Below are 19,878 nucleotides of genomic sequence, written 5' to 3'. Positions count from 1 at the left end.
CCTGCAGCCCTCCAGATGTTTTGGCCTACAACTCCCATGATCCCTAGCTAACAGGACCAGTGGCCAGGGATTATGGGAATTGTAGTCCAAAACATCTGGGGGGCCTCCAGATGGGGATGCCTGCTCAAGGCAGTTTATGCAGTCAAATACATTCCAAATAATCAATGCATGTTTGACATGCATTGTGACAAATGGCTTATCACTCTTACCGGAACCGGTTCCTCAGGGAAATCATTTTGGCTTGAAAGTTGTTCATTAGGTGCTACAAAATATGGGAACATTTGGTTATGCCCTTTCTACACATGAAACTGCTCTTCAAATATCAGAGTTGAACTACCACCATAACAATGTATGCCTGATGCTAGATAATCTATTAAGACAATGCTAATATATAAGGTTTTATTTAAATATATATGTATGTTTACTGATACTTGAAAATGGAGTTGTAAAAAGTCAGCAAGATGTACCAATCAAAATAAAATAAAAACCATAATAACTGTGACTGAGTACAGAGGTTGTTTACGTTATGTTCATCTTTATATTAAGTAATAAATATGGAGCGACTGTCCAGAGTTGACATCTGAATGAAATCAAATCACAAGCCATCAACAACAACAAAACATCAGCTGAGAAAGGGGACAGTCCGAGACACGTCTAGGCCAACCAAAGAGTCTGCTGGGAGGAAGGGAGGTAAATACTCCCTCTATAGTGATGTATGAGTCATTGGAGTTTTGTACAATACATTATTGTTGGTTATTAAAGTTGTAAATAGAAACTATACTATTTCAAAATATCTGCAGTGGTAAGTTCAGACAATACAATTTCCCATACACTTTCTAACCATCCAGTATGTGTAGGACCAACAGAAAATCTCACTTGAGGTTTTACATTTAAGAGAATGTAAATTTAGTGACTATTTATGTCAAGATCAAGGACCAAGTTTCAAAGTTTTAAAAATTGAAATTCAAAGATAAAACTTTTGAAGAAATTTCTAACAGGAAGAATTAAGTTCTGCTCCAGTATCAAGCAAAATTTTGGATGCAATGTAATTTAAGAAAATGTGTTTCACAATTTACTGCTTAACAGAAATAGAGGCTTTAAGAAAATAATGAACTCAATTAAAGTTTATCTCTTTTTTAACAGTATATCTCTGCACAATCTGTATAGTGTGTCTATTTATTTCTGGTGGTGGTTGAAGTGACCATAATGGTTGTAACAACAACAAAAATTGAATTTAAATTAACGTTTGCATATAATACTTCTAAGATATACCATGAAGTATTAATCTCACCTATCAAACATCTTTTTCACATAGATTTAATAATTGGTTGCTATGCCAGTCTTTTCTGCTTTATGAAAGTGGTAAGAGATTCCTAGAACATGAAACAAAATAGAGTCTTCCTTGTTCACCATTAACCACAATTATGATTACCTGTGGAATCAACTGAAGGTGCTTGTGATGAACAAATGGCACGTTGTGAAGGTTTATCAAAATCCAGTAAAGACTCCTTAAAAACAAAAAAGTTACAAGTTTTGCACAATTGAAAAAAACAAGAATCTATTCAGAGATGAATAAAAGTTTACATGTTTTGTGGTGCATTTTAACCTCTGAAAATTGCCTTCAGCAATTGCAAACATGTGCCATTAAAATATCTGAGACCTTAACACCAACTGATGCCCTCCTTTTCATTTTTTCCTTGCGCTCACCATCCGTTAGGTACCTATCATACTCCCCCAAACTCCATGTTATCCAGGACAACTTACTTGCATGAAATTATAGGTCCCTTGTATTTGAGTCATCAGGTCTTGTAGTCTTTCCCTTCTTAATACTGGATCCTTTGGAAGACTAGTAGAGCAAAACTCTGCAACTGGTTGATGAACAGGTTTAGGTGCCTAATAAAATAATAATAATAAAAATCGCTGAGGAAAATCTTAGTTGAACTATTCAGAGTAGCCAAGATTCCCAGAGTGCTTTTTCCGGTATGCTACTGTATGGGTTAAAGCATGGATAGGCAAACTAAGGTCCGGGGGCCGGATCCAGCCCAATCGCCTTCTAAATCCAGCCCACGGACGGTCCGGGAATCAGCGTGTTTTTACACAAGTAGAAAGTGTGCTTTTATTTAAAATGCATCTCTGGGTTATTTGTGGGGCATAGGAATTCGTTCATTTCCCCCCCCAAAATATAGTCCAGCCCCCCACAAGGTCTGAGGGACAGTGGACCGTGTTAGTTTATTCAGCTCCGGCCCTCGAGCTGATACGGCTCATCTTGCCTTGAACCCAGCAGAGCATAATCCCATAGTCCGCAAACGAAAGGATGAAGCAGGTGTGGTGCTACATTGCTAAGCTTTATTTCTAAGCTATGCTGAAAGCATACAAATACACATCTTGCCTCTGTGAGAGCAGAGAGCAACTGCCAACAAAGAAACGACAGAACAAAGAAACAGGAAACCAGTGACCGTCACATCCAGTCTCCCTTTCCCGTGGGAACCCAACAGTAACTGAACTGTGGAATGAAAACATAGTCCCATGACTTGCAGCTGCTGCTCAGTGAGGGAAACAGAAACCAACATCCCCCTGCTGAAAAAGTTTGCTGACCCCTGGATTAAAGGCTTTGTTGTTGCTGAAGTCAACTTGCAAAACACGAGTAGCCAACATGGTACCCTCTAGATGTTGGAATCCAACTCCCATCAGCCAACAGGGCCAGAGGTCAAGAGCAATGCAAGCTGTAGTCTACAACATCTGGAGAGCACCATGGTGGTTACCCCTCCAATCAATAATATTTTCCCAATGTACATCTTACATTTTACTTCAGGCTTAAATTCTAAACATTGTTACAATGGAGAAAGCCCTCAGTGAACAAAGTAGGGTCTGTGCTGCAGGTACACAATTTCAAGTCAAAAGGGAGGATCCTAGAACCAAGTCCTGAAAGTGGCATTTTCAGAATATGAGCTCCTTTTCAAATTACTATTTTAACAGGAGGTCCATTCATACCTTTCCTGAAGTAGACCTCTTCCTGATATTAAAATTAAAAACTTCCGGATTTTTAAACATTGATCTACTACTACAACGTCCATGCCGATGCCGCTCCCTCCTCACAGGCTCTGGACCTAGTGACTTCCATGGCAACACTAGGGCTCTCCCAGTTTGTTTTGGGCCCCACTCATCAAGTAGGCCACACGCTGGATCTGATCTTTGGGGCTGGCATAGATGTGATCATGCTCCCCGCTGTGGAAGTGCCATGGTCTGATCACTACGCTCTGAAAGCCAAGATTGACTGCCCGCTCCTCCCCGGCTCGGGTGGCGAACCTATTTGGGCTCGTCCGCGAAACCTGATGGATCCTGATAGATTCCGACAAGCCTTGCGGAACCCTGCTCCTCCTGGCGACTCATTAGATGACCTTGTTGAGGACTGGAATAACCGGCTCTTGGCAGCCATTGATGAGATAGCGCCTAAGCGCCCTCTGCGACCCCGTCGAAACCGGGCCCCTTGGTTTACTAAGGAGCTCCGGAAAATGAAGTGGGATCTCAGACGGCTAGAGCGAGTATGGCGACGGACTCGTGATGGAGCCTCAAGAACATCTTATAGGACGCTTATGAAAGCCTATGAGATGGCTATGAAAGCTGCTAAGAAATCTTACTTTGCAGCTTCCATTGCATCCGCTAGCTCTCGCCCGGCACAACTTTTTAGAATAATTAGGTCAATAACGTCCTTAGGAGGACAACCAAATTTAAGCACAAATTCGACCCACAGCTGTGAGGTATTCGCGAGCTTTTTTGCGGAGAAAGTCCTGTTGCTCCGCCGTGACCTCCCTGCCAATTTAGATACAGTGACTGAACTGGAGGCCCCTCAACTGACTTCAGGTCCAGTGTTGGACCATTTCGATTGGATACTCCCTACTGATGTGGATAGATTCCTCCAAGTTGGTAGGCCCACCACCTGCCTCCTTGATCCATGCCCGTCTTGGCTGATTAGGGAGTGTCCAGATGTTGCGCGGACCCCCCTGGTTGAAATTATCAATTTGTCCCTTGACACGGGGACATTCCCAGGGGAACTGAAGGAAGCAGTGGTGTGTCCAACTTCATCAGATCCCTTAGACCTATCCAATTACCGCCCAGTTTCAAATCTTCCATACCTGGGTAAGGTAATTGAGCGAGCGGCTGCTGAACAGCTTGGTAGGTTTCTGGAGGAAACATCGGCATTAGATCCATTTCAGTCCGGTTTCCGTCCTGGTTTTGGGACGGAGACGGCTCTGGTTGCCCTAACAGATGATCTCTGTAGACAACTGGATCGAGGCGGGTCAGGACTGCTAATCCTTTTAGATTTGTCAGCAGCCTTTGACATGGTCGATCATGATCTTCTGGACCACCGCCTCGCAGACGTGGGGATACAGGGCATAGCCCGTAACTGGTTGTGCTCTTTTATCTCTGGTCGGGGACAGAGGATGGCACTAGGGAGGGAAATGTCGTTGTGCCACTCCTTGGTGTGTGGAGTGCCGCAGGGCGCAATTCTCTCCCCGATGCTTTTTAACATCTTTATGCGCCCCCTTGCCCAGATTATCCGGAGCTTTGGGCTGGGCTGTCACCAATAGGCTGATGACACTCAGCTCTATCTGCTGATGTATGGCCACACCGACTCGGCCCTGAACACACTGACCAGATGCTTGGAAGCTGTAGCTGGATGGTTTCGTGGGAGCCGATTGAAACTAAATCCTTCACAGAGGTCCTATGGCTAGGTCAGGATGGCATGGGGATGAGGGACCAACTCCCTTCTCTTGCGGGGGCCCAATTAGTGCCATTGCCTTCCATTAAGAGTTTGGGTGTAATCCTTGACGCCTCCCTTTCCATGGAGGCGCAAGTTACAGCAACAGCCAAGGCGACATTTTTCCACCTTCACCGCATCAAGCAGTTGGTCCCTTACCTTTCCCACCCCGACCTGGCCACAGTGATCCATGCGACGGTCATCTCCAGGCTTGACTACTGTAATTCGCTCTACGCGGGGCTGCCCTTGAAGCTGTCCCAGAAACTCAAGCGGGTACAGAATGCTGCAGCGAGGCTCCTCACAGGGTCTCTGCCGTGGGAGCATATTCACCCAGTGCTTTTCAAGCTACACTGGCTCCCGGTGGAGTACAGGGTCAGATTTAAGGTGCTGCTTTTGACCTTTAAAGCCCTTCAAGGCCTAGGACCCTTGTACCTACAGGACCGCCTCTCCTGGTATGCCCCACGGAGAGCCTCAAGGTCCATAAATAACAACACCCTAGTGGTCCCAGGCCCTAAGGAAGTTAGATTGGCTTCAACCAGAGCCAGGGCCTTTTCAACTCTGGTTCCGGCCGGGTGGAACGCTCTGCCTCATGAGACCAGGGCCCTACAGGATCTGATTTCTTTCCGCAGGGCCTGTAAGACAGAGTTGTTCCGCCTGGCCTTTGGCTTGGAGCCAATTTGATTCCCTCCCTCTCTTTCTTTTTTCTTTTCCTTCTCCTCCTGCAATGAGGCTACATTTTAATATTTTAATGTTCCATTATTTTAATGTTGTATTTTATTTTTGTTTTTAAGTTGTAATCATTCATCTTGTTTTTATTATTGCTTGTAAGCCGCTCTGAGCCCGGCCTTGGCTGGGGAGGGCGGGGTATAAATAAAAAATTATTATTATTATTATTATTATTATTATTACTACTACTAAGGTTATGAATTGATTCCTGAGACACTCAGCTTAGGAAGCTGCCTTACAGAGGGCAGACCACTGGTCTGTCTAGCTCAGTACTGTCTGCTACTGACTGGCAGCAGCTCACCAGGAATTCAGACAAGGGTCTTTTCCCAGTCCAACCTGGAGGTGCCAGGAATTGAACCTGTGGCCTCCTGCATGCAAAGCAGATGCTCTACCACTCAGCCCTATGTAACAACTTGAACAGTTTTTCTTTGGTTTTAAATTATCCTTTCCCTGGAAAGATTCAAAGTGGATACTTCACACAGGAAGTATTCCAGCTGTTCTCAGGATTCTAAGTTTAAGCATTTTGAAGCATTTCCTATGATCAGTATGACCAAGAAAGCAAACCTGAAGGCTGTTTTCAAAGCTCCTAGGTAGTTTACAAGGTTCTCCAACAGACGTAGCATCAATGCCTCCTTCACTCACTCCATCTGTCTTTTCACCCTATGTAAAATAATAATTCCATGTATTAGATTTATTATAATATGACTTAGCAATGTACACCTTTTACATAAATACACCACAGACTCAGTGTTATACACAAAGTATCAGATTAGCTAACTTTTGAAAGCCCCATTACCTAATGGCATTTTACTGTAACCACTTGTTTCATGTCAGAATCAAACTTCAGTCTGAGCTCTCATTCCTATATTAAAAGCATTTAGAAATATGTTTTGACAAATTGATTGTTTAAGTAGAGATCAGTCATACAGAAGGATCTAATCTCAGCCGATTGATAAGGTTGATGAGCCCTATCTGCCACTCACTTCCCTCTACAGCACAAGCAGAAGCCACCGACTGTTGGACCCACTATTAGTCTTGTTTGTTCAATCTGCAGAGACTGTCTTCACATGCAGGGAAGTCCCTACCTCACCAAGGGGTTGAGAACCATTGGCTACCCTCACCTTCTCCTTTAATCCTAACAACCCTGTCATGTAGGTTAAAAAAAGCCTTCCAGATTCATTATCCTTCCCTCATTTTTTTTATTATAGAAATCCAAAACTGATCCAAACTTGGAGGTCTATGTCTATATTCCTCCCTGCTCTATTCCTCTATTATATATTACTCCCCATTTTTGAACATCTAGAATCTTTAAGCTTTGTGATCAGCAATGCTAAGTTCTCTCCCCCTTGCCATTCCAAATATGAACCTGGCAAAAATTCACTGAACAGCAAACTATTTACACCCCTTTAGGTTTAGTTTATTTCCATGTCCAAATATTTGCCGAGAACACTGTTTCATGTAGAGTTAGACTACTGTGGCAAAAAATAAGCTGGTCATTGACAAAGCCCAAACTTTGAACTTTTAGATACATCACCACCCTAAACTGCAGTTTTAGTATAAAAATATTGTACAGGCAATACTATTGTTTATACCAACTCACTTCACTGGGTCCCAAATCAGGCTTCTTTGGCCCAGATTGTTCCTTTGAGGTAAGATTTCCAGCTCCCCATATCTTTGGAGGGTTCTGTAATGGCTTCTGAAGTGCTTGCCGTGGTCCCTCAGATGTTTCCCAAACCTTTGGGGGTTGGGTTTTTTGTTCCCGCTCTTGCTTGATGTGTGCTACCCATTGCTTTGCAGGTTCGTGTTTCTTTTGCTCCTCCTCTCCAACACATGCACTCCAAAGCTTCGCAGGTTCCGGTTTTTCCACCCTTATTTGAGCAACCCATGTTTTTGGACATTGTGGCTTTTGTTCCTGCTCTTCCTTAGCTTTGCTCATCCAGTGTTTAGGGGAGGCCCGCTGTTCTCTAACCTGAGTTCCCCATGACTTCAGAACTTCCTCCTTGTGATCGTCATCACCACCTTCCTTAAGATGAGCTTCCCAAGGCTTTGAAAGTTCCAGTTTCTTTCCCTGCTGCCTTACAGATTCCAGAGTTTTGACATAATCTTGTTTCTGCTTCTGCTCCTGCTCTTCCATGTCAACAAGCATTTCCCAGGACTTTGGAGGTTCATTTGTTTTAACATGTTCCACTTCCCAAGGTTTGGATTCCTCAGGCTTCTTGATAGGGGAGTCAGCTTCAGGCAAATAGTGCCTATTAAGAAACTATACAAACCAAAGAAACGTAGCATTTTACCAGTACTCATCTTATTGCTAGCACAATTAAGGCTCATGTGAAATCATTCCAGAAAGTTGTTGTACAAGAGTCACCCAACTGGACTGAATTGTACATTTTCCAAAAATGTTTGTAAAGCTGTGTGATAGTGAACCGTCCTAAGATCTTATGATGAAGGGCAGTATATAAATTTAATAAATAAAAGTCGAAATCTTCAGACATAAAGACAAAACACTCTCTTTCAGATTTACAAAATGCTACTGTGCCATCCTGAATACTCATTATATGGTTCTCTTATTTGAGAACATCTGCTGCAGCTTCCTAGCTAGTTTATATCCAGGATTCTTGAAAGAGAAATATGCCTGGTTTAAGACCACAGCAAGGTAGATGGCTTGGTTCAAAAAACCACAGTGATAGCACAGAAAATCCACATTGTGCTAGAGACTATGCCCATAAACCCTCAAAGCTAAACAGGCAGCTGATTGTTAATTCTACCTCACTGCACCCTGTCTCAAAGTCAAAGGATTTATGGACTCCCATTTGGCAGTTGCCTTGCTACAAATTTCTTCAAGTGGAGCTTTCTGAGAGATGCCTGTATTATCTCCAGTTTTTAGTTCTAGCATCACTGCACTGATATAGCAAGCTATTCTGCAGTTTAACACTAATTTCTTCTACTGTAGCATATCATTTAATAACTTACCTCTTGAGGCTGTATCTCAGACTGAATGGGCTCCATTTGAGGTGCTAGGAAGAAGGATTGCATAACTTAGATTCAAGTTCTCACAAAGCCAAATGATAGAAAACAGTTCACTTCTCTAAGCATCCATAGCACATTCACTTTTGCAGGGGGCAGGGGACCAAACAAAATGACTTACATTTCAGGCTATTCTAGCAACCACCTCTTTGAGAATTTGCTAATGTCCAGTATTATAGTAAGAAGTCATACAACTTCTTCTGTATTTCTTACTAAATACATTTAGTAGGAAAGTTTCAAATTAATCCCAAACAGCTAGGATTGTTTTATTATTGTGGTACAATTGATTTTAACCACCAATAAAGCCTAAAGAAGGTGAAGAGCAGAATATACATAACTTATTTAGCTAAAAAGTTAAGCTATATAAATTAACATGTAAATTTAAGACATACATCTGTACTGTATCAGCAGTTAAGAATTTAAGATTTCTACAAATATATTACCTGATTCACTGACATGCTCTGAATTTGAGGGTTGTCTTGTTCTTTCAGGTCTTTGCATTTCTTCACACAACTCAGGTCTTGTAGACAGTTCTGTTGATTCCTCTTTTACTGGTATGTTGGAAGGAGCAGGTGTTTTTTCAAAATAACCAGAATTTAACAGTTTAGATATCAAATCCTTCAGGTATTTATCTAGAGGACAGAGAGTTGAATGTTAAGCAGATTAAAAGATCACAAAATGAGTTTTCTGTTTTGGGATATGACACCATCTCATCTTAACAAATAAAGATCAAACGTTTTTTTCTTGGCACAATATATTCTTGGAAATGTTTTTAAGTAAATACTTAAGAGGATGTTTGAAAGGGCAATGTAATTCAGGCATTTAAGTTAACCAAAAGACCAAAAAAAATTTACAGTTGTGAACACTGAGAACATCCACAGAACACCCTTGATTTCAAGAACTAATTTGCTTATTGGTAAAAGACTGTCATATCCTCGAAGATTAAATAATAATGCAGCCTTGGGAAGTTATCCTGAGATATACTCTGAAGAATATATGCCTTAAGCACAGGGATGCTGAACTCACAACTGGTTAAAAGACCAATTTCCCTATCTAGCAAATCTCCTGGAGTCACACCCATAAATGTGCTGGTCTACCTTAATTATATACCAAGATAAAACATGGTTCCTACAGCTGTGGGAACTCACCTGTTATTAAACACTTAACACATAAATGCAATCCCATGTACAGTACATCTACATAATATTGTGGCTTGCTTATTAAGCAAAATGACTTCCCACCCATGATAACAGACTGAGCACAATGCATCTAGCAGTACTTCCTCTTTGCATTCCTTGCACACACTCAAGGTCTGTTCTGGAGAGTTGGGAGTCTTCTGGAGCAGATTGTGGGTGCAGGGAGAGGAAAGGAAGAGGAGGTTCTGTCATGTTTGTTCATGCCATATTGGATATTGCCCTAAATGTGCAGTGGGGAACTACAGGCCATGCTGGGGATCTCTAAACAGTTATAAACAATCTGCATTTATGTTGACCTAACCAAGCAACAGCAGTTACTGGCCTAGAAAATAATTCTTTCGAGCAAGGGAAGGAACAATATAAGTATGTTTCTGAACTGGAATAAATGTTCTAATCCCAATCTTGCTATGAAGTATTTTGCCTGGAGACGGTAGACGTTAGATGCAAAAATATCTAAAGGGTACTCACAAGTTGTCCCAGCTACTGTTTTTTCACTGCCTTCTAGCAGATCCCAGAAGTAGCGTGATGATTGCTCCATTTGGTCTTCAACACTTCATGCCAGAGGGGAAAAATAAGTGTCAGTGCCAGATCAAGAAAGTAATGAACTTTTACTTAAGATGGCTGTTTGATATAATAGAGTACCTTGTACCCTATGAGCAGCAACTGGTTTTTTTGTTCAGAATTGACTGGTGTAATTAAAAACATCCTTTAGCCAGGTATGCCAACAGCATTTCATCAATTTAGTTATAAACCACTTCCTATGAAACATTTTGAAACAGTTTAATGATAAAAACATCAATTTTTAGTAAGTCTTAGTACCAGTTTAACACGTACAAGTGCACAGTGTACACCATTCAGTTTTTTTCAGAAGACCTGAAAGCCAAGTATATTTTGCCTGCAAATGCAAATTGTATTCCCTTCAGGATAAGACTTGTACAGCTCCATTCCAAGTTGAGCCTAAAGGTCTACCAAATCACATGTTAAGTTGAGAAAACTAGTAATTCTAATTGAATTTAGAACTGTGTCATTTTACTGTAGATAACTTCTTCAAAAACTATTTTAGCAACCACAAAATAGCCACAGAAACTAGTGATATTCAGAGTCCCCCTCCCCCACAGAGACAAAACACATACACAATTCTCAAAAGAAATAAAATGTGGGGGGGGGATGGAGGGGAAAACAGTCAATTCTCCAACTAAACCAAAACACTCAAATTTTAGAACAACAATTTGAGCAGCAGGAGGTCTTAGGAGATGCCAATAGGGTCTCTCTTGATGACAGCAACACTAAGGTTTCTGGGAACAATAAGCACATCAGCCTGGATTTGCCCAGCATGGCTTTTCAATTAAAAACCCAAATGTGCAAATTAGAAGTTGATACCACTGGTATCCCCAAGATTAGCCAGTACTCTGTGTTGCATATGCAATATGATTTCATTTAGTGTTGCATATGAAGTCTCCTCGTTCAGAGAACTAAGCCACAACATCTCAGTTCAGTCCTCAGAATACATATTACGGTGCTCCATTAGTTGTTCAGACAATTCTGTAAATTGTCCCCTGAATAGTATTTGCTTGAAGAGTTTTATGTTTATCCCAGTCTTTTTTTGGGATAAACAAACAGGTGAAAGCCACAAAGCCAGCTCTATCAGCCTTGTAACCCTAAGGCAGCTTTCCCCAACCTGGTGCCCTTGCTAGACTACAACTCTCATCATCAATCATGTTGACTGGGGCTGATGAGAACTGCAGACTACCACCACCTGGTAGACTACAACCACTCCAGGTTTAAAAAGGCTGCCCAAAGGAATAATATATATATTTCTAAACACAAAGTTCTGTAAAACAAACTATGCCAAGCACTGAGCACCAGGATGGCTGGGCAATTGTTGACATGCTGTGACTTAGAAGGGATCCACTACCAGGAGTTGACTGGCTCCGGCCATTCTTGCTCCATCATACGTAAAGGAATAATGAAACAACAGCAGCAAAAAAGGAACTGCCTGTCACTGATAGATCCAATTCGCACCACTATCTTAAGCGACAAACAATTGCTCCCTTAACAGTGGGTGCCCCCTCACTTTGCAGGCAAAAACCTGCTAACCTCGCTCTCTCTGCAGTGAGAAAATGACTGTGGCAAGGAGGAAAGAAAGCACCAGCAGCAAGGAGGCTGAAGGCAGCTCATCCAAAGAGCTATCCTGAAAGGGCCTCCTATGCGGAAAACCCATAAGGTTTCAAAACTACACTTCTAATAAAGCTAAATGTCCAAATGCTAGCACAGATTCGCTTTGCAATTTAAGTAAGGACACATTTACTTACCTCACGCCTTCATTTCTTCCTGAGCAGGTCAATTTTGCAAAATTAATGAGGTAGTCTAGTTCTTTAGAAGACAAAAATATTGCGCCATTCAAGCCACATCTGAAGTCTTTCTGCACGTGCTCTTGAGTGAAACTCTGCAACACATACTGGACCTGCAGTACTGTGCGGAGTTTCTTCTTCTCTGCTTCAAGCTTCATTATACTCTCCCTTCTCTGTGCTTTCCTCTGTGCTTTCAGAAGCTGTATTAATATAAAAACAAAACAGGCATATTACACAAGTTCCTGACAGATCCGACCAGCAGCTGGACTGTAGCTCAGAGAAGTCAATCCAAAGTCTTACCTAAGTCATCTTCCTAAATGAAGGTGCTAAAGATTTTTCCTCAAGTCTCTAACAACACCTTTCAACTTCTACAATCATTCCACTTATCATACAACAAATGTTCAAAGCTTAAGTTTCTGGGTAGTGTTTCATATCAGGGTAGGATGGAATGACAGGGGTGGGATGGAAGAGGAGTACTCCATATCAACATTTTTGGCGCTGATATGCAAGAAGGCACCGGACATACAAGAGTAGAGACCCAACTCCAGATTCTCAGACAAGTGGGGATGGGGGAAGGATAAAGAGAACCTGAACAAAGCCCGCCTCCCCTCACAAAGTGGATCCTAAGCCACACCAACCCATTTCTAGTCAATAATTCAATCTACTTACATCTTGACTAAGCCCAGAAAATGTCTTCTGAAGGTCTTTAGCAAACTCCAAGTTATGGATCACTTCATCATATTTTTCAACAGCTTCCTGTAATCAGCCACACATTATTATTATTCATCATGTATAAAGTGCCTAGAATTATGAAGCACCGATGTTTTAAGAAGACTGTCCTTTAATGTACACAAAGCTTCCAGTAACATCTCAACTTCTGATAGTCATAAGGTGCTAAACCTGAGGAGCAGTGTGAGCAACAGCCACTATGACTAAATTATAAGGTGACTTAAAAAGAATTTTAATTATGAAGTTTTCTGCCATGTACTGGTTATACAGTTAAAACCAATGATGGATTTTTTAGAAGATACATACAATGAAGGCTGCTATAGATCTGTCATTATTATACTATTTTACTACTTACAAAAGCAGGTATAATTTACAGAATGCTATATTATTATTATTATTATTATTATTATTATTATTATTATTATTAACCCGTCTCACACCATGAGGCCCCAAGGCAGGTCACAACAATGTAAAATACAACATTAAAAATAGTTATGCCTCTCTTCTTACATACTCTTCTATCTCTTCTTATATAAAGGACTAGTTGCTCTTCCAGATGATGTTGCAGCAACTCCCATAAACCCCAGCTAGCATGGCTAATAGTCAGGGATGAGGTTCCCCATCTCTGATCTTGAGCAAACTGAGTAGTGCTATGCTAACAATTATCACGCTTACATGTGAAGGACTCGGCTCACTAACCCAGGAGGAAATCACCATCATAAAGCTCACAAATTTCTTGCTCAACAATTATGGCTGGAGTGTTTAAGTAGCTATACTTCCCTTCAGCAGTTATTCATCATTCAGGGTTACACCATGGAAAATGGGTTAACAAAGGCCAAATCTCCAACTCAAGATGCTCAGTGCTTACCTTGACCACAGATCCGGCAGTTATTTGACCTCTAACAAGCTGTGGCCCAAACTGCATCTATACAATTTGGTAAATGGCAATTAGACAGCACTTCCCCTACCAAAGCAGTAATATCATATATCACATGCCATAAGCAGCACTATCTTCTATCTCCATCAAAATGATGGAACCAATCTGAACTCTTGGTGTACCAATAGCCCCTTCGTAGCATCAATTTCCCAACCAATTCATCCACTATGGTGTCATGAAGATCATGACATTTAACAACATTTGCTCATATACCTTAGAATTCTAATTCAAAAAGTCTACTAGCTGTGAACCAATAAACTGTATCTTGCTGTATCAGAATAATCTGGAAATGGCAGTGGGGGGAGAGGAGGGGCCGGCAAAGAGAACTATTGAAGAGATTTTGTGTGTAAAGCCCAAGCCATCCTCCATGAAAGAATATAAGTTATTGTTTCTCTGTGCAGGATTATAATATTTTTGTTAATGCTCACACACAATACTCAAACATGTAAAATTCAAAGGTCATGGCTTTCCTGCTACCTCAATTCATAACCAATCCTGTATAAGAATGGGATAATGCAGCATCACAGTTACTATTACTGGAACTTAAAATACATTTTCTATCCAAACACTGTAAAAAGAGCCAAGAGCCTGAGTCAAAAGGAGCCAACAGCATGAGTCAGGATGAAGATAGATATGCTATTCTCAGCAAAAAGTTAATTATGTTTGATCATTCTGGAGCAGCTTACAGGCCTTAGCTGAGAACTATTTTAAGATTTTAGTAGTTTGCTTTCCTATCTATTTTCTACATACTTTCCCAGCCATGTTTGGCCCAGAGGACTGCTTGAAGGTAGGTAGCTCTATTCCCATAGCTTCAATAGGGCCTAAACACAACACAAGACCTCAGTTTGACTGGCACCACTGAAATCAATGTGCAATAACTCTTTGTTAAGATTTGTTGTTGTTTATTCGTTTAGTCATGTCCGACTCTTCGTGACCCCATGCACCAGAGCATGCCAGGCACTCCTTTCTTCCACTGCCTCCCGCAGTTTGGTCAAATTGTTAAGATTTAGGCCAGTGTATTTTGCCTAGGCATGAAGGAGCATCTCAGAAGTCTGACATGAGCTGCTGAATTCATTGCTGCAAATGTTTGCAGCAATCAGAAGAACAGAAAGCTTACCAACTGATCCTGATTGAGGGGTTCCCCCTTTTTCAGACGATCTCTGTAGTCTTCTAGTTTGAGCTGAAAACATGTATTGAGAAGTGCAGGATTAGACCATGTATAACCAACTTCTTAAGACTTTAAGCATAGACCAGACTTGAATAACATGGATGCCTACACATGCTACCATGCATTTATAGCCTTAAATACAATAACATGCACATCAAAACAACAATAAATTAGACCTCTTTGGCAGACATTTAACATTAGATTTTGGCAGTTAGTTTAAGCAAGAGGTACACAATATATTCATATGAATGGCAAAGCTTGCTGCAGCTCAGCGTTAAGTTCTATAAAGATGATGGCAATACAAGAATTTCATAATACTGGAACCACTGTTAAGATATTATCACTGGCAATATATCTAGTTACAGTTGCATAAGGTGAATGTTAGGTTCATAACAGCCTTTCTATGACATTCAAACTCTGGTAACTACTGCAGCTGGATGGCAAAGCCACCTTCGTGCTGAATTAAGACTGGCTAATTAAGCATGAAACTACTTCTAGTCATGTAGGTTTCTTTATATACTTCCAGTAGCACCTTAGAGACCAGCTAAGTTTGTTATTGGTATGAGCTTTCGTGTGCATGCACACTCTGAAGAAGTGTGCATGCACATGAAAGCTCATACCAATAAGAAACTTAGTTGGTCTCCAAGGTGCTACTGGAAGGATTTTTTTTTTATTTTGTTTCGACTACGGCAGACAAACACGGCTACCTACTTGTAACTATCTTTATATACTGACAGCACTGACAGACTGCATCAAAATTCAGTAGACAGTTGAATATTGGCATGCACTCTACACTACACACACAGCAGCATCCACCCTTTAGGACTTAGTGGGCCAGTTTGGAAGCCAGAATACCATACTGGCAAAATTGTAATTGAAAAATGGAAGTAAAAGATGTGGGATTTTGCCATTGTAGCCACACAGGGAACACATGAACCTAAAGCTTGTTCTCATCACAGTAACAATAGTTTTTCATGACACCTGAACCAACTCAATACTGACGGCTCATGCAAATTACAGGCCAAAGCATAAAGTTCTTATTTCTCTCTAGTCATAAACTCTAGCCATTATGTTTTATTAATCTAATTTTGAAGGCTGGCAAGTATCTTAAGTGAAATCAGTTTATAGTTACACAGCATTTCACACTTTCATAAGCAATAAATACAGGCCTTTCACCTCAAAGAGTTTTCAATCCAATAGACAACGGCAAGAAAGAGTGAATGAACAAACACAGTAGTTTGGGCAGTTTCCTTTGGTACCATTTCTCTAATCTAGGAGAGGTACATACCTTCTTTTTCTCAATGTTCCTGATCTTGTGTTTCATGCAGATAAGTCCATTATCAATGTAAGTCTCATACGCCTGGGAAGCCGTTGCAGCAGAACTCAAAGCTGCCTGCAGGGGGCTCAAGGGAGGCTGATTGTCCCCATGTGGGCCCTGAGTCACCTGCTGCTTGGCGGGTTTCATGCTCTTCTCCTCTGCTTCCTCAGAGTGGCATGAAGGCGAAGTGTGGCAAAGAGGGGACTGTGAAAGCTGCACCATTGAAACAGCTAGGGCTGCAAAGAAACTGGTACTGTTTAGTTTTTCCCTCACAGCTGCAACTTCAGCATCCAGTTACTATTAGGTTTGTCATCTACACAGTGAGCATCGAATGTGCCTTTTGTGGAACATGTACCATTACGGAGCAGGAGAGGCATCCAGAAACCACTAATTCTCTGTTCAGATAACCTTACAATTGCCAGCACTTTAACATCCTCATCCATAATCTATTCTAGATGGGGGCGGGGACTGATTTAAACAGCTGCAGACCTACCAGCATTTGGGTCAATAAGATTCCTGAAGAAGGGGAGTCTCTCCTTTCTTTCCCTTATTCCCCATTCCAGTAAGATGCCAGCTAATACTAATCACTATCCTAAACTCTTTGCATGCATGTACCAACTAGCACATCAATTCTATATGCCACTTTCCTATACAGGCAAACAAACACACCAACCAACCTACTGGAGGCTTTAGCCCTCCCCACCTGCACTAGAAACAGGGTCACAAATAAGGCATCAGCAATTCCTCATGCTGGAGACCGAAGCTAGCAGAGGAGTGCCTAAACATATTTTCAGGAAGAACACAAGACTTTCATTATGTATTTCTAATTGGTTAATTCACCTATGTACAGGCAGAAAAAAAATTACTTCCAGAGAGGAAGCCCTGTGGGTCAGTTGCAGTGTGTGTATGTATGTAGAGTTCACACCAGCATAAAACACAATTTGAGAAAGATGCTAGGTTACCCATTACCAACAAATTAGCAGTTGGGAAGCAGGTGAGCAAGACATTTCCTCATTCCTTACTGAAAATGCAAGGGCAGCTGAGCGTCCAAGGTAAAAAAAAATCCCAGCCATGTCGAGGCACTCTGCTTAAGTCGTCCTTCGTCAGAAGATTCGAGGGCATCACACAGAGCAGCGAATGAAACAATTTGGCGGCACGTCGCCGTTCTGTTCCAAGCCCGTCTCGCTACTTTCAGCGGTGCTCCTCCTCCCAGTGAAAGGCGCACGATGTTGCAGCCTCACAGCGCAGCACCGCCGCCCCCCGCCCGCCCGCACACGAGGGCAGCTAATACCACATTCACACGTGCGCTTATTCCCAGGCAGGCAAGTGCGCGCAGGACCGAGGCCTCAAAGCTCCCTCCCCTGAAAGGGCGTCCAGAGAACAAGGCGCAGCTTGCCTGGCAGGAAAAGGGAGCAAGCAGGGCGGCCACACAACCTGCACCACTGGAGGGGTTTTGTGCGGGGTTTTGTTCCACGAGAGGAAAGACACCGGGGAATTCTGTCCGCTGTCGGGAAGGGAGGGTGGGAAAAGAGGAGGCTGTAATTATGGGCTACATCCAACTATGGATAAAAGGAGGGGGGGTAATAAGCGACGTCGAGTTATCTTCTCCGCTCACGGAGGCGGGATAACGGCGAAGGTTGTCGGTCGTTCCTTTCCCCGCAGCGTTCCCGACCACAAACGCCACCAGCCCCCGGGATATGCCGTCCCATGTACTGCCTTCCTTCCCTCCCTCACATCGCCGCCTCACCCACGCGGAGGAGGCGGGGGCGGCATCTGTTCCCGTGCTGCACGAGCAACCGCCGCCTCCCGCCCGCCGGACCCCGCCCTTCGCCAACTCACCTCAGCAGCCTAAACTCGCTCAAGCCCACCCGCCGGCCGGCTGGCCTCCCGGCTTATAAACCCGCCCCGGCAGCGGGGAGATAAGGGGGCGGAGCCTCCGCGGAAAAGTCACACGCCGGCTTCCCAATCGCCAGCCGGCCACAAGCCGCCCAATCAGCCGCCGCGGCAACCGCGTGGCCTACTGCCGCTCGCGCGTTCGGCCCCGCCCCCGCGTGACATGCCGGACCGTTAACTGGTGAGGAGAAAAGAAGGTTGTGAGGTGTCCGGGCGTCCTCAAGGAAGGTGATGTGTTTGTATGTCTCGGTCAAAGGTTCCAGTCCTGACCAGGATGATCTACACGTTCAGATACACATACAGTCCCTCCCATACGGTGTTTTAAAGCATCAAGCAAAACTCCAGAACACTTTAAAATGCATTAAAACCACTGAAAACATATGCTTATTACGGTTTCTTTTTTAAAAACCAACACCAAACCAGATCAAAGTGATTTGGTGTCTGGGTTGGTTGGTTCCACCCCGCCCCAGTCGATCAGACATATTTGCAATGCGTGCATTATATAGCACACGCATCCACACACTATAGGTATATATGCAGCGAAAGAGACATAAATGCACAGATAAAGATGAAAGGAGCCGGCAAAACTGGTGCTTTAATTAAGGAATGCCACAAAGTAGTGAGCAAGCTTTGAAGTTTCACATTGTCTGAATGCTAAACAGAGATACACACCTGCTGGGGAGGTGCTGCCTAAAGGAGAGGAAAAAACACCAGTCTGCAATTTGGAAAATGGAGCTGTTATGCAAACTCAGGATGTTTGTCTACTCAGAGGGAAGTTCTGCTGAGATGCTCTTAGGTAGGTAGGTAGATGTTGGGCTGCAGGTAAGATAGCATTTTTAAAACAAAGCATAACACAAACAACAGTAGTAGCAGCACAAAACAACAGATGTTGAGGTTGGGTGGCCAGTTGTCATGTATGTTTTAGTTGAGATTTCTGCCTTCCAACTCTACAGTTCAATTAGTCTATGTAGCACATTTCTGGGACTAAGTCCCAGTTGGGTTACAGAACTTGCTTCTGAGTAGACACGCAGAATAAGTTGAATTAGAACATGCTGCACTTCTTTTTAAAAACAGTTGACAGTTTTAAAGGCTGAGGCTTTTCCAACGCATTCAGTAGGAACTTCCCCCTCCTTTCCCCCCCCCCCGTTTTATTTCATTGATGTTATTGTAGGTAAGATATAATGCTGCTAATGCTTTTTTTGGTATTAGCCTTGGCAATGCACGTAGTTTATTGACAGCTCCCATAATTCTTAGGGAGAAGCCATGGATGGTTCTTTTGTTTTGTTTTGTTAAAGTGGTATCATAATGCTTTAAATGCATTGTGTGAATGTGCCCTAAGTCTTTTTACGAACAGCAAACATTTTATTGTTTTGGATAAGAGCGGCAAGCTTGAATGCAATACCAATGACATTGATCAGATTAAAATGATTGTACATTTATTTTCTGTATCATACATGAATAAAGTTATAACTGTTGTTTTCAAAGCTTTGTATTATAGAGAACCCTCTGCTGACTTGCATGCATACCATCCTTAATAAGCAGTAGACAAATTGCTAATTTGTATGGACGGTCACTTTTAATACTGGCAGCTTTTAGGAACAGTTTGACCTCTGAATAGTTATCACCATTATGTTGAATATTCAGGTCTAAAATAATGTAAGAAGTCAGTGTCATTTAAATATGAAGAGCCACACTAACAAACAGGTAACCCTGTTCCAACAAATGGACTACCCTTGGAAAAGAGTGATGGATCCATTGTTGCAACTGCAGAAGCACA

General features: G+C 42.3%; 1 protein-coding gene across 10 annotated transcripts in view; it reads right to left on the bottom strand.

The window, feature by feature from the left end:
* The window catches only part of CAPRIN2 (caprin family member 2), a 32,517-nt gene extending 14,340 nt beyond the window's left edge, over positions 1–18,177 (bottom strand). For 2 of the 10 annotated variants that reach the window (XM_053405483.1, XM_053405490.1), the window contains exons 1-14: positions 17,231–17,375; positions 16,179–16,444; positions 14,840–14,902; positions 13,654–13,710; positions 12,726–12,812; positions 12,018–12,256; positions 10,174–10,256; positions 8,953–9,141; positions 8,456–8,499; positions 7,086–7,745; positions 6,050–6,145; positions 1,765–1,893; positions 1,433–1,508; positions 210–262 (exon numbers count right to left, since the gene is read on the bottom strand). In XM_053405483.1, coding sequence (XP_053261458.1) covers positions 210–262; positions 1,433–1,508; positions 1,765–1,893; positions 6,050–6,145; positions 7,086–7,745; positions 8,456–8,499; positions 8,953–9,141; positions 10,174–10,256; positions 12,018–12,256; positions 12,726–12,812; positions 13,654–13,710; positions 14,840–14,902; positions 16,179–16,444; positions 17,231–17,330 — 2,142 coding nt within the window. In that variant the 5' untranslated portion in view covers positions 17,331–17,375. Of the gene's footprint in view, positions 1–209; positions 263–1,432; positions 1,509–1,764; positions 1,894–6,049; positions 6,146–7,085; positions 7,746–8,455; positions 8,500–8,952; positions 9,142–10,173; positions 10,257–12,017; positions 12,257–12,725; positions 12,813–13,653; positions 13,711–14,839; positions 14,903–16,178; positions 16,445–17,170; positions 17,191–17,230; positions 17,378–18,047 lie in introns of those variants that run through there. The other 8 variants (XM_053405484.1, XM_053405491.1, XM_053405489.1 and 5 more) reach the window with 7 other exon arrangements.
* Positions 18,178–19,878: the final 1,701 nt, after the last annotated feature.

This window comes from Podarcis raffonei, chromosome 10 (assembly GCF_027172205.1).
Source record: "Podarcis raffonei isolate rPodRaf1 chromosome 10, rPodRaf1.pri, whole genome shotgun sequence".
NCBI classification, from domain to species: Eukaryota; Metazoa; Chordata; class Lepidosauria; order Squamata; family Lacertidae; genus Podarcis; species Podarcis raffonei.
The sequence above is the reverse complement of the archived record's forward strand: the minus strand, read 5'-3'. Positions and strand labels throughout refer to the sequence as shown.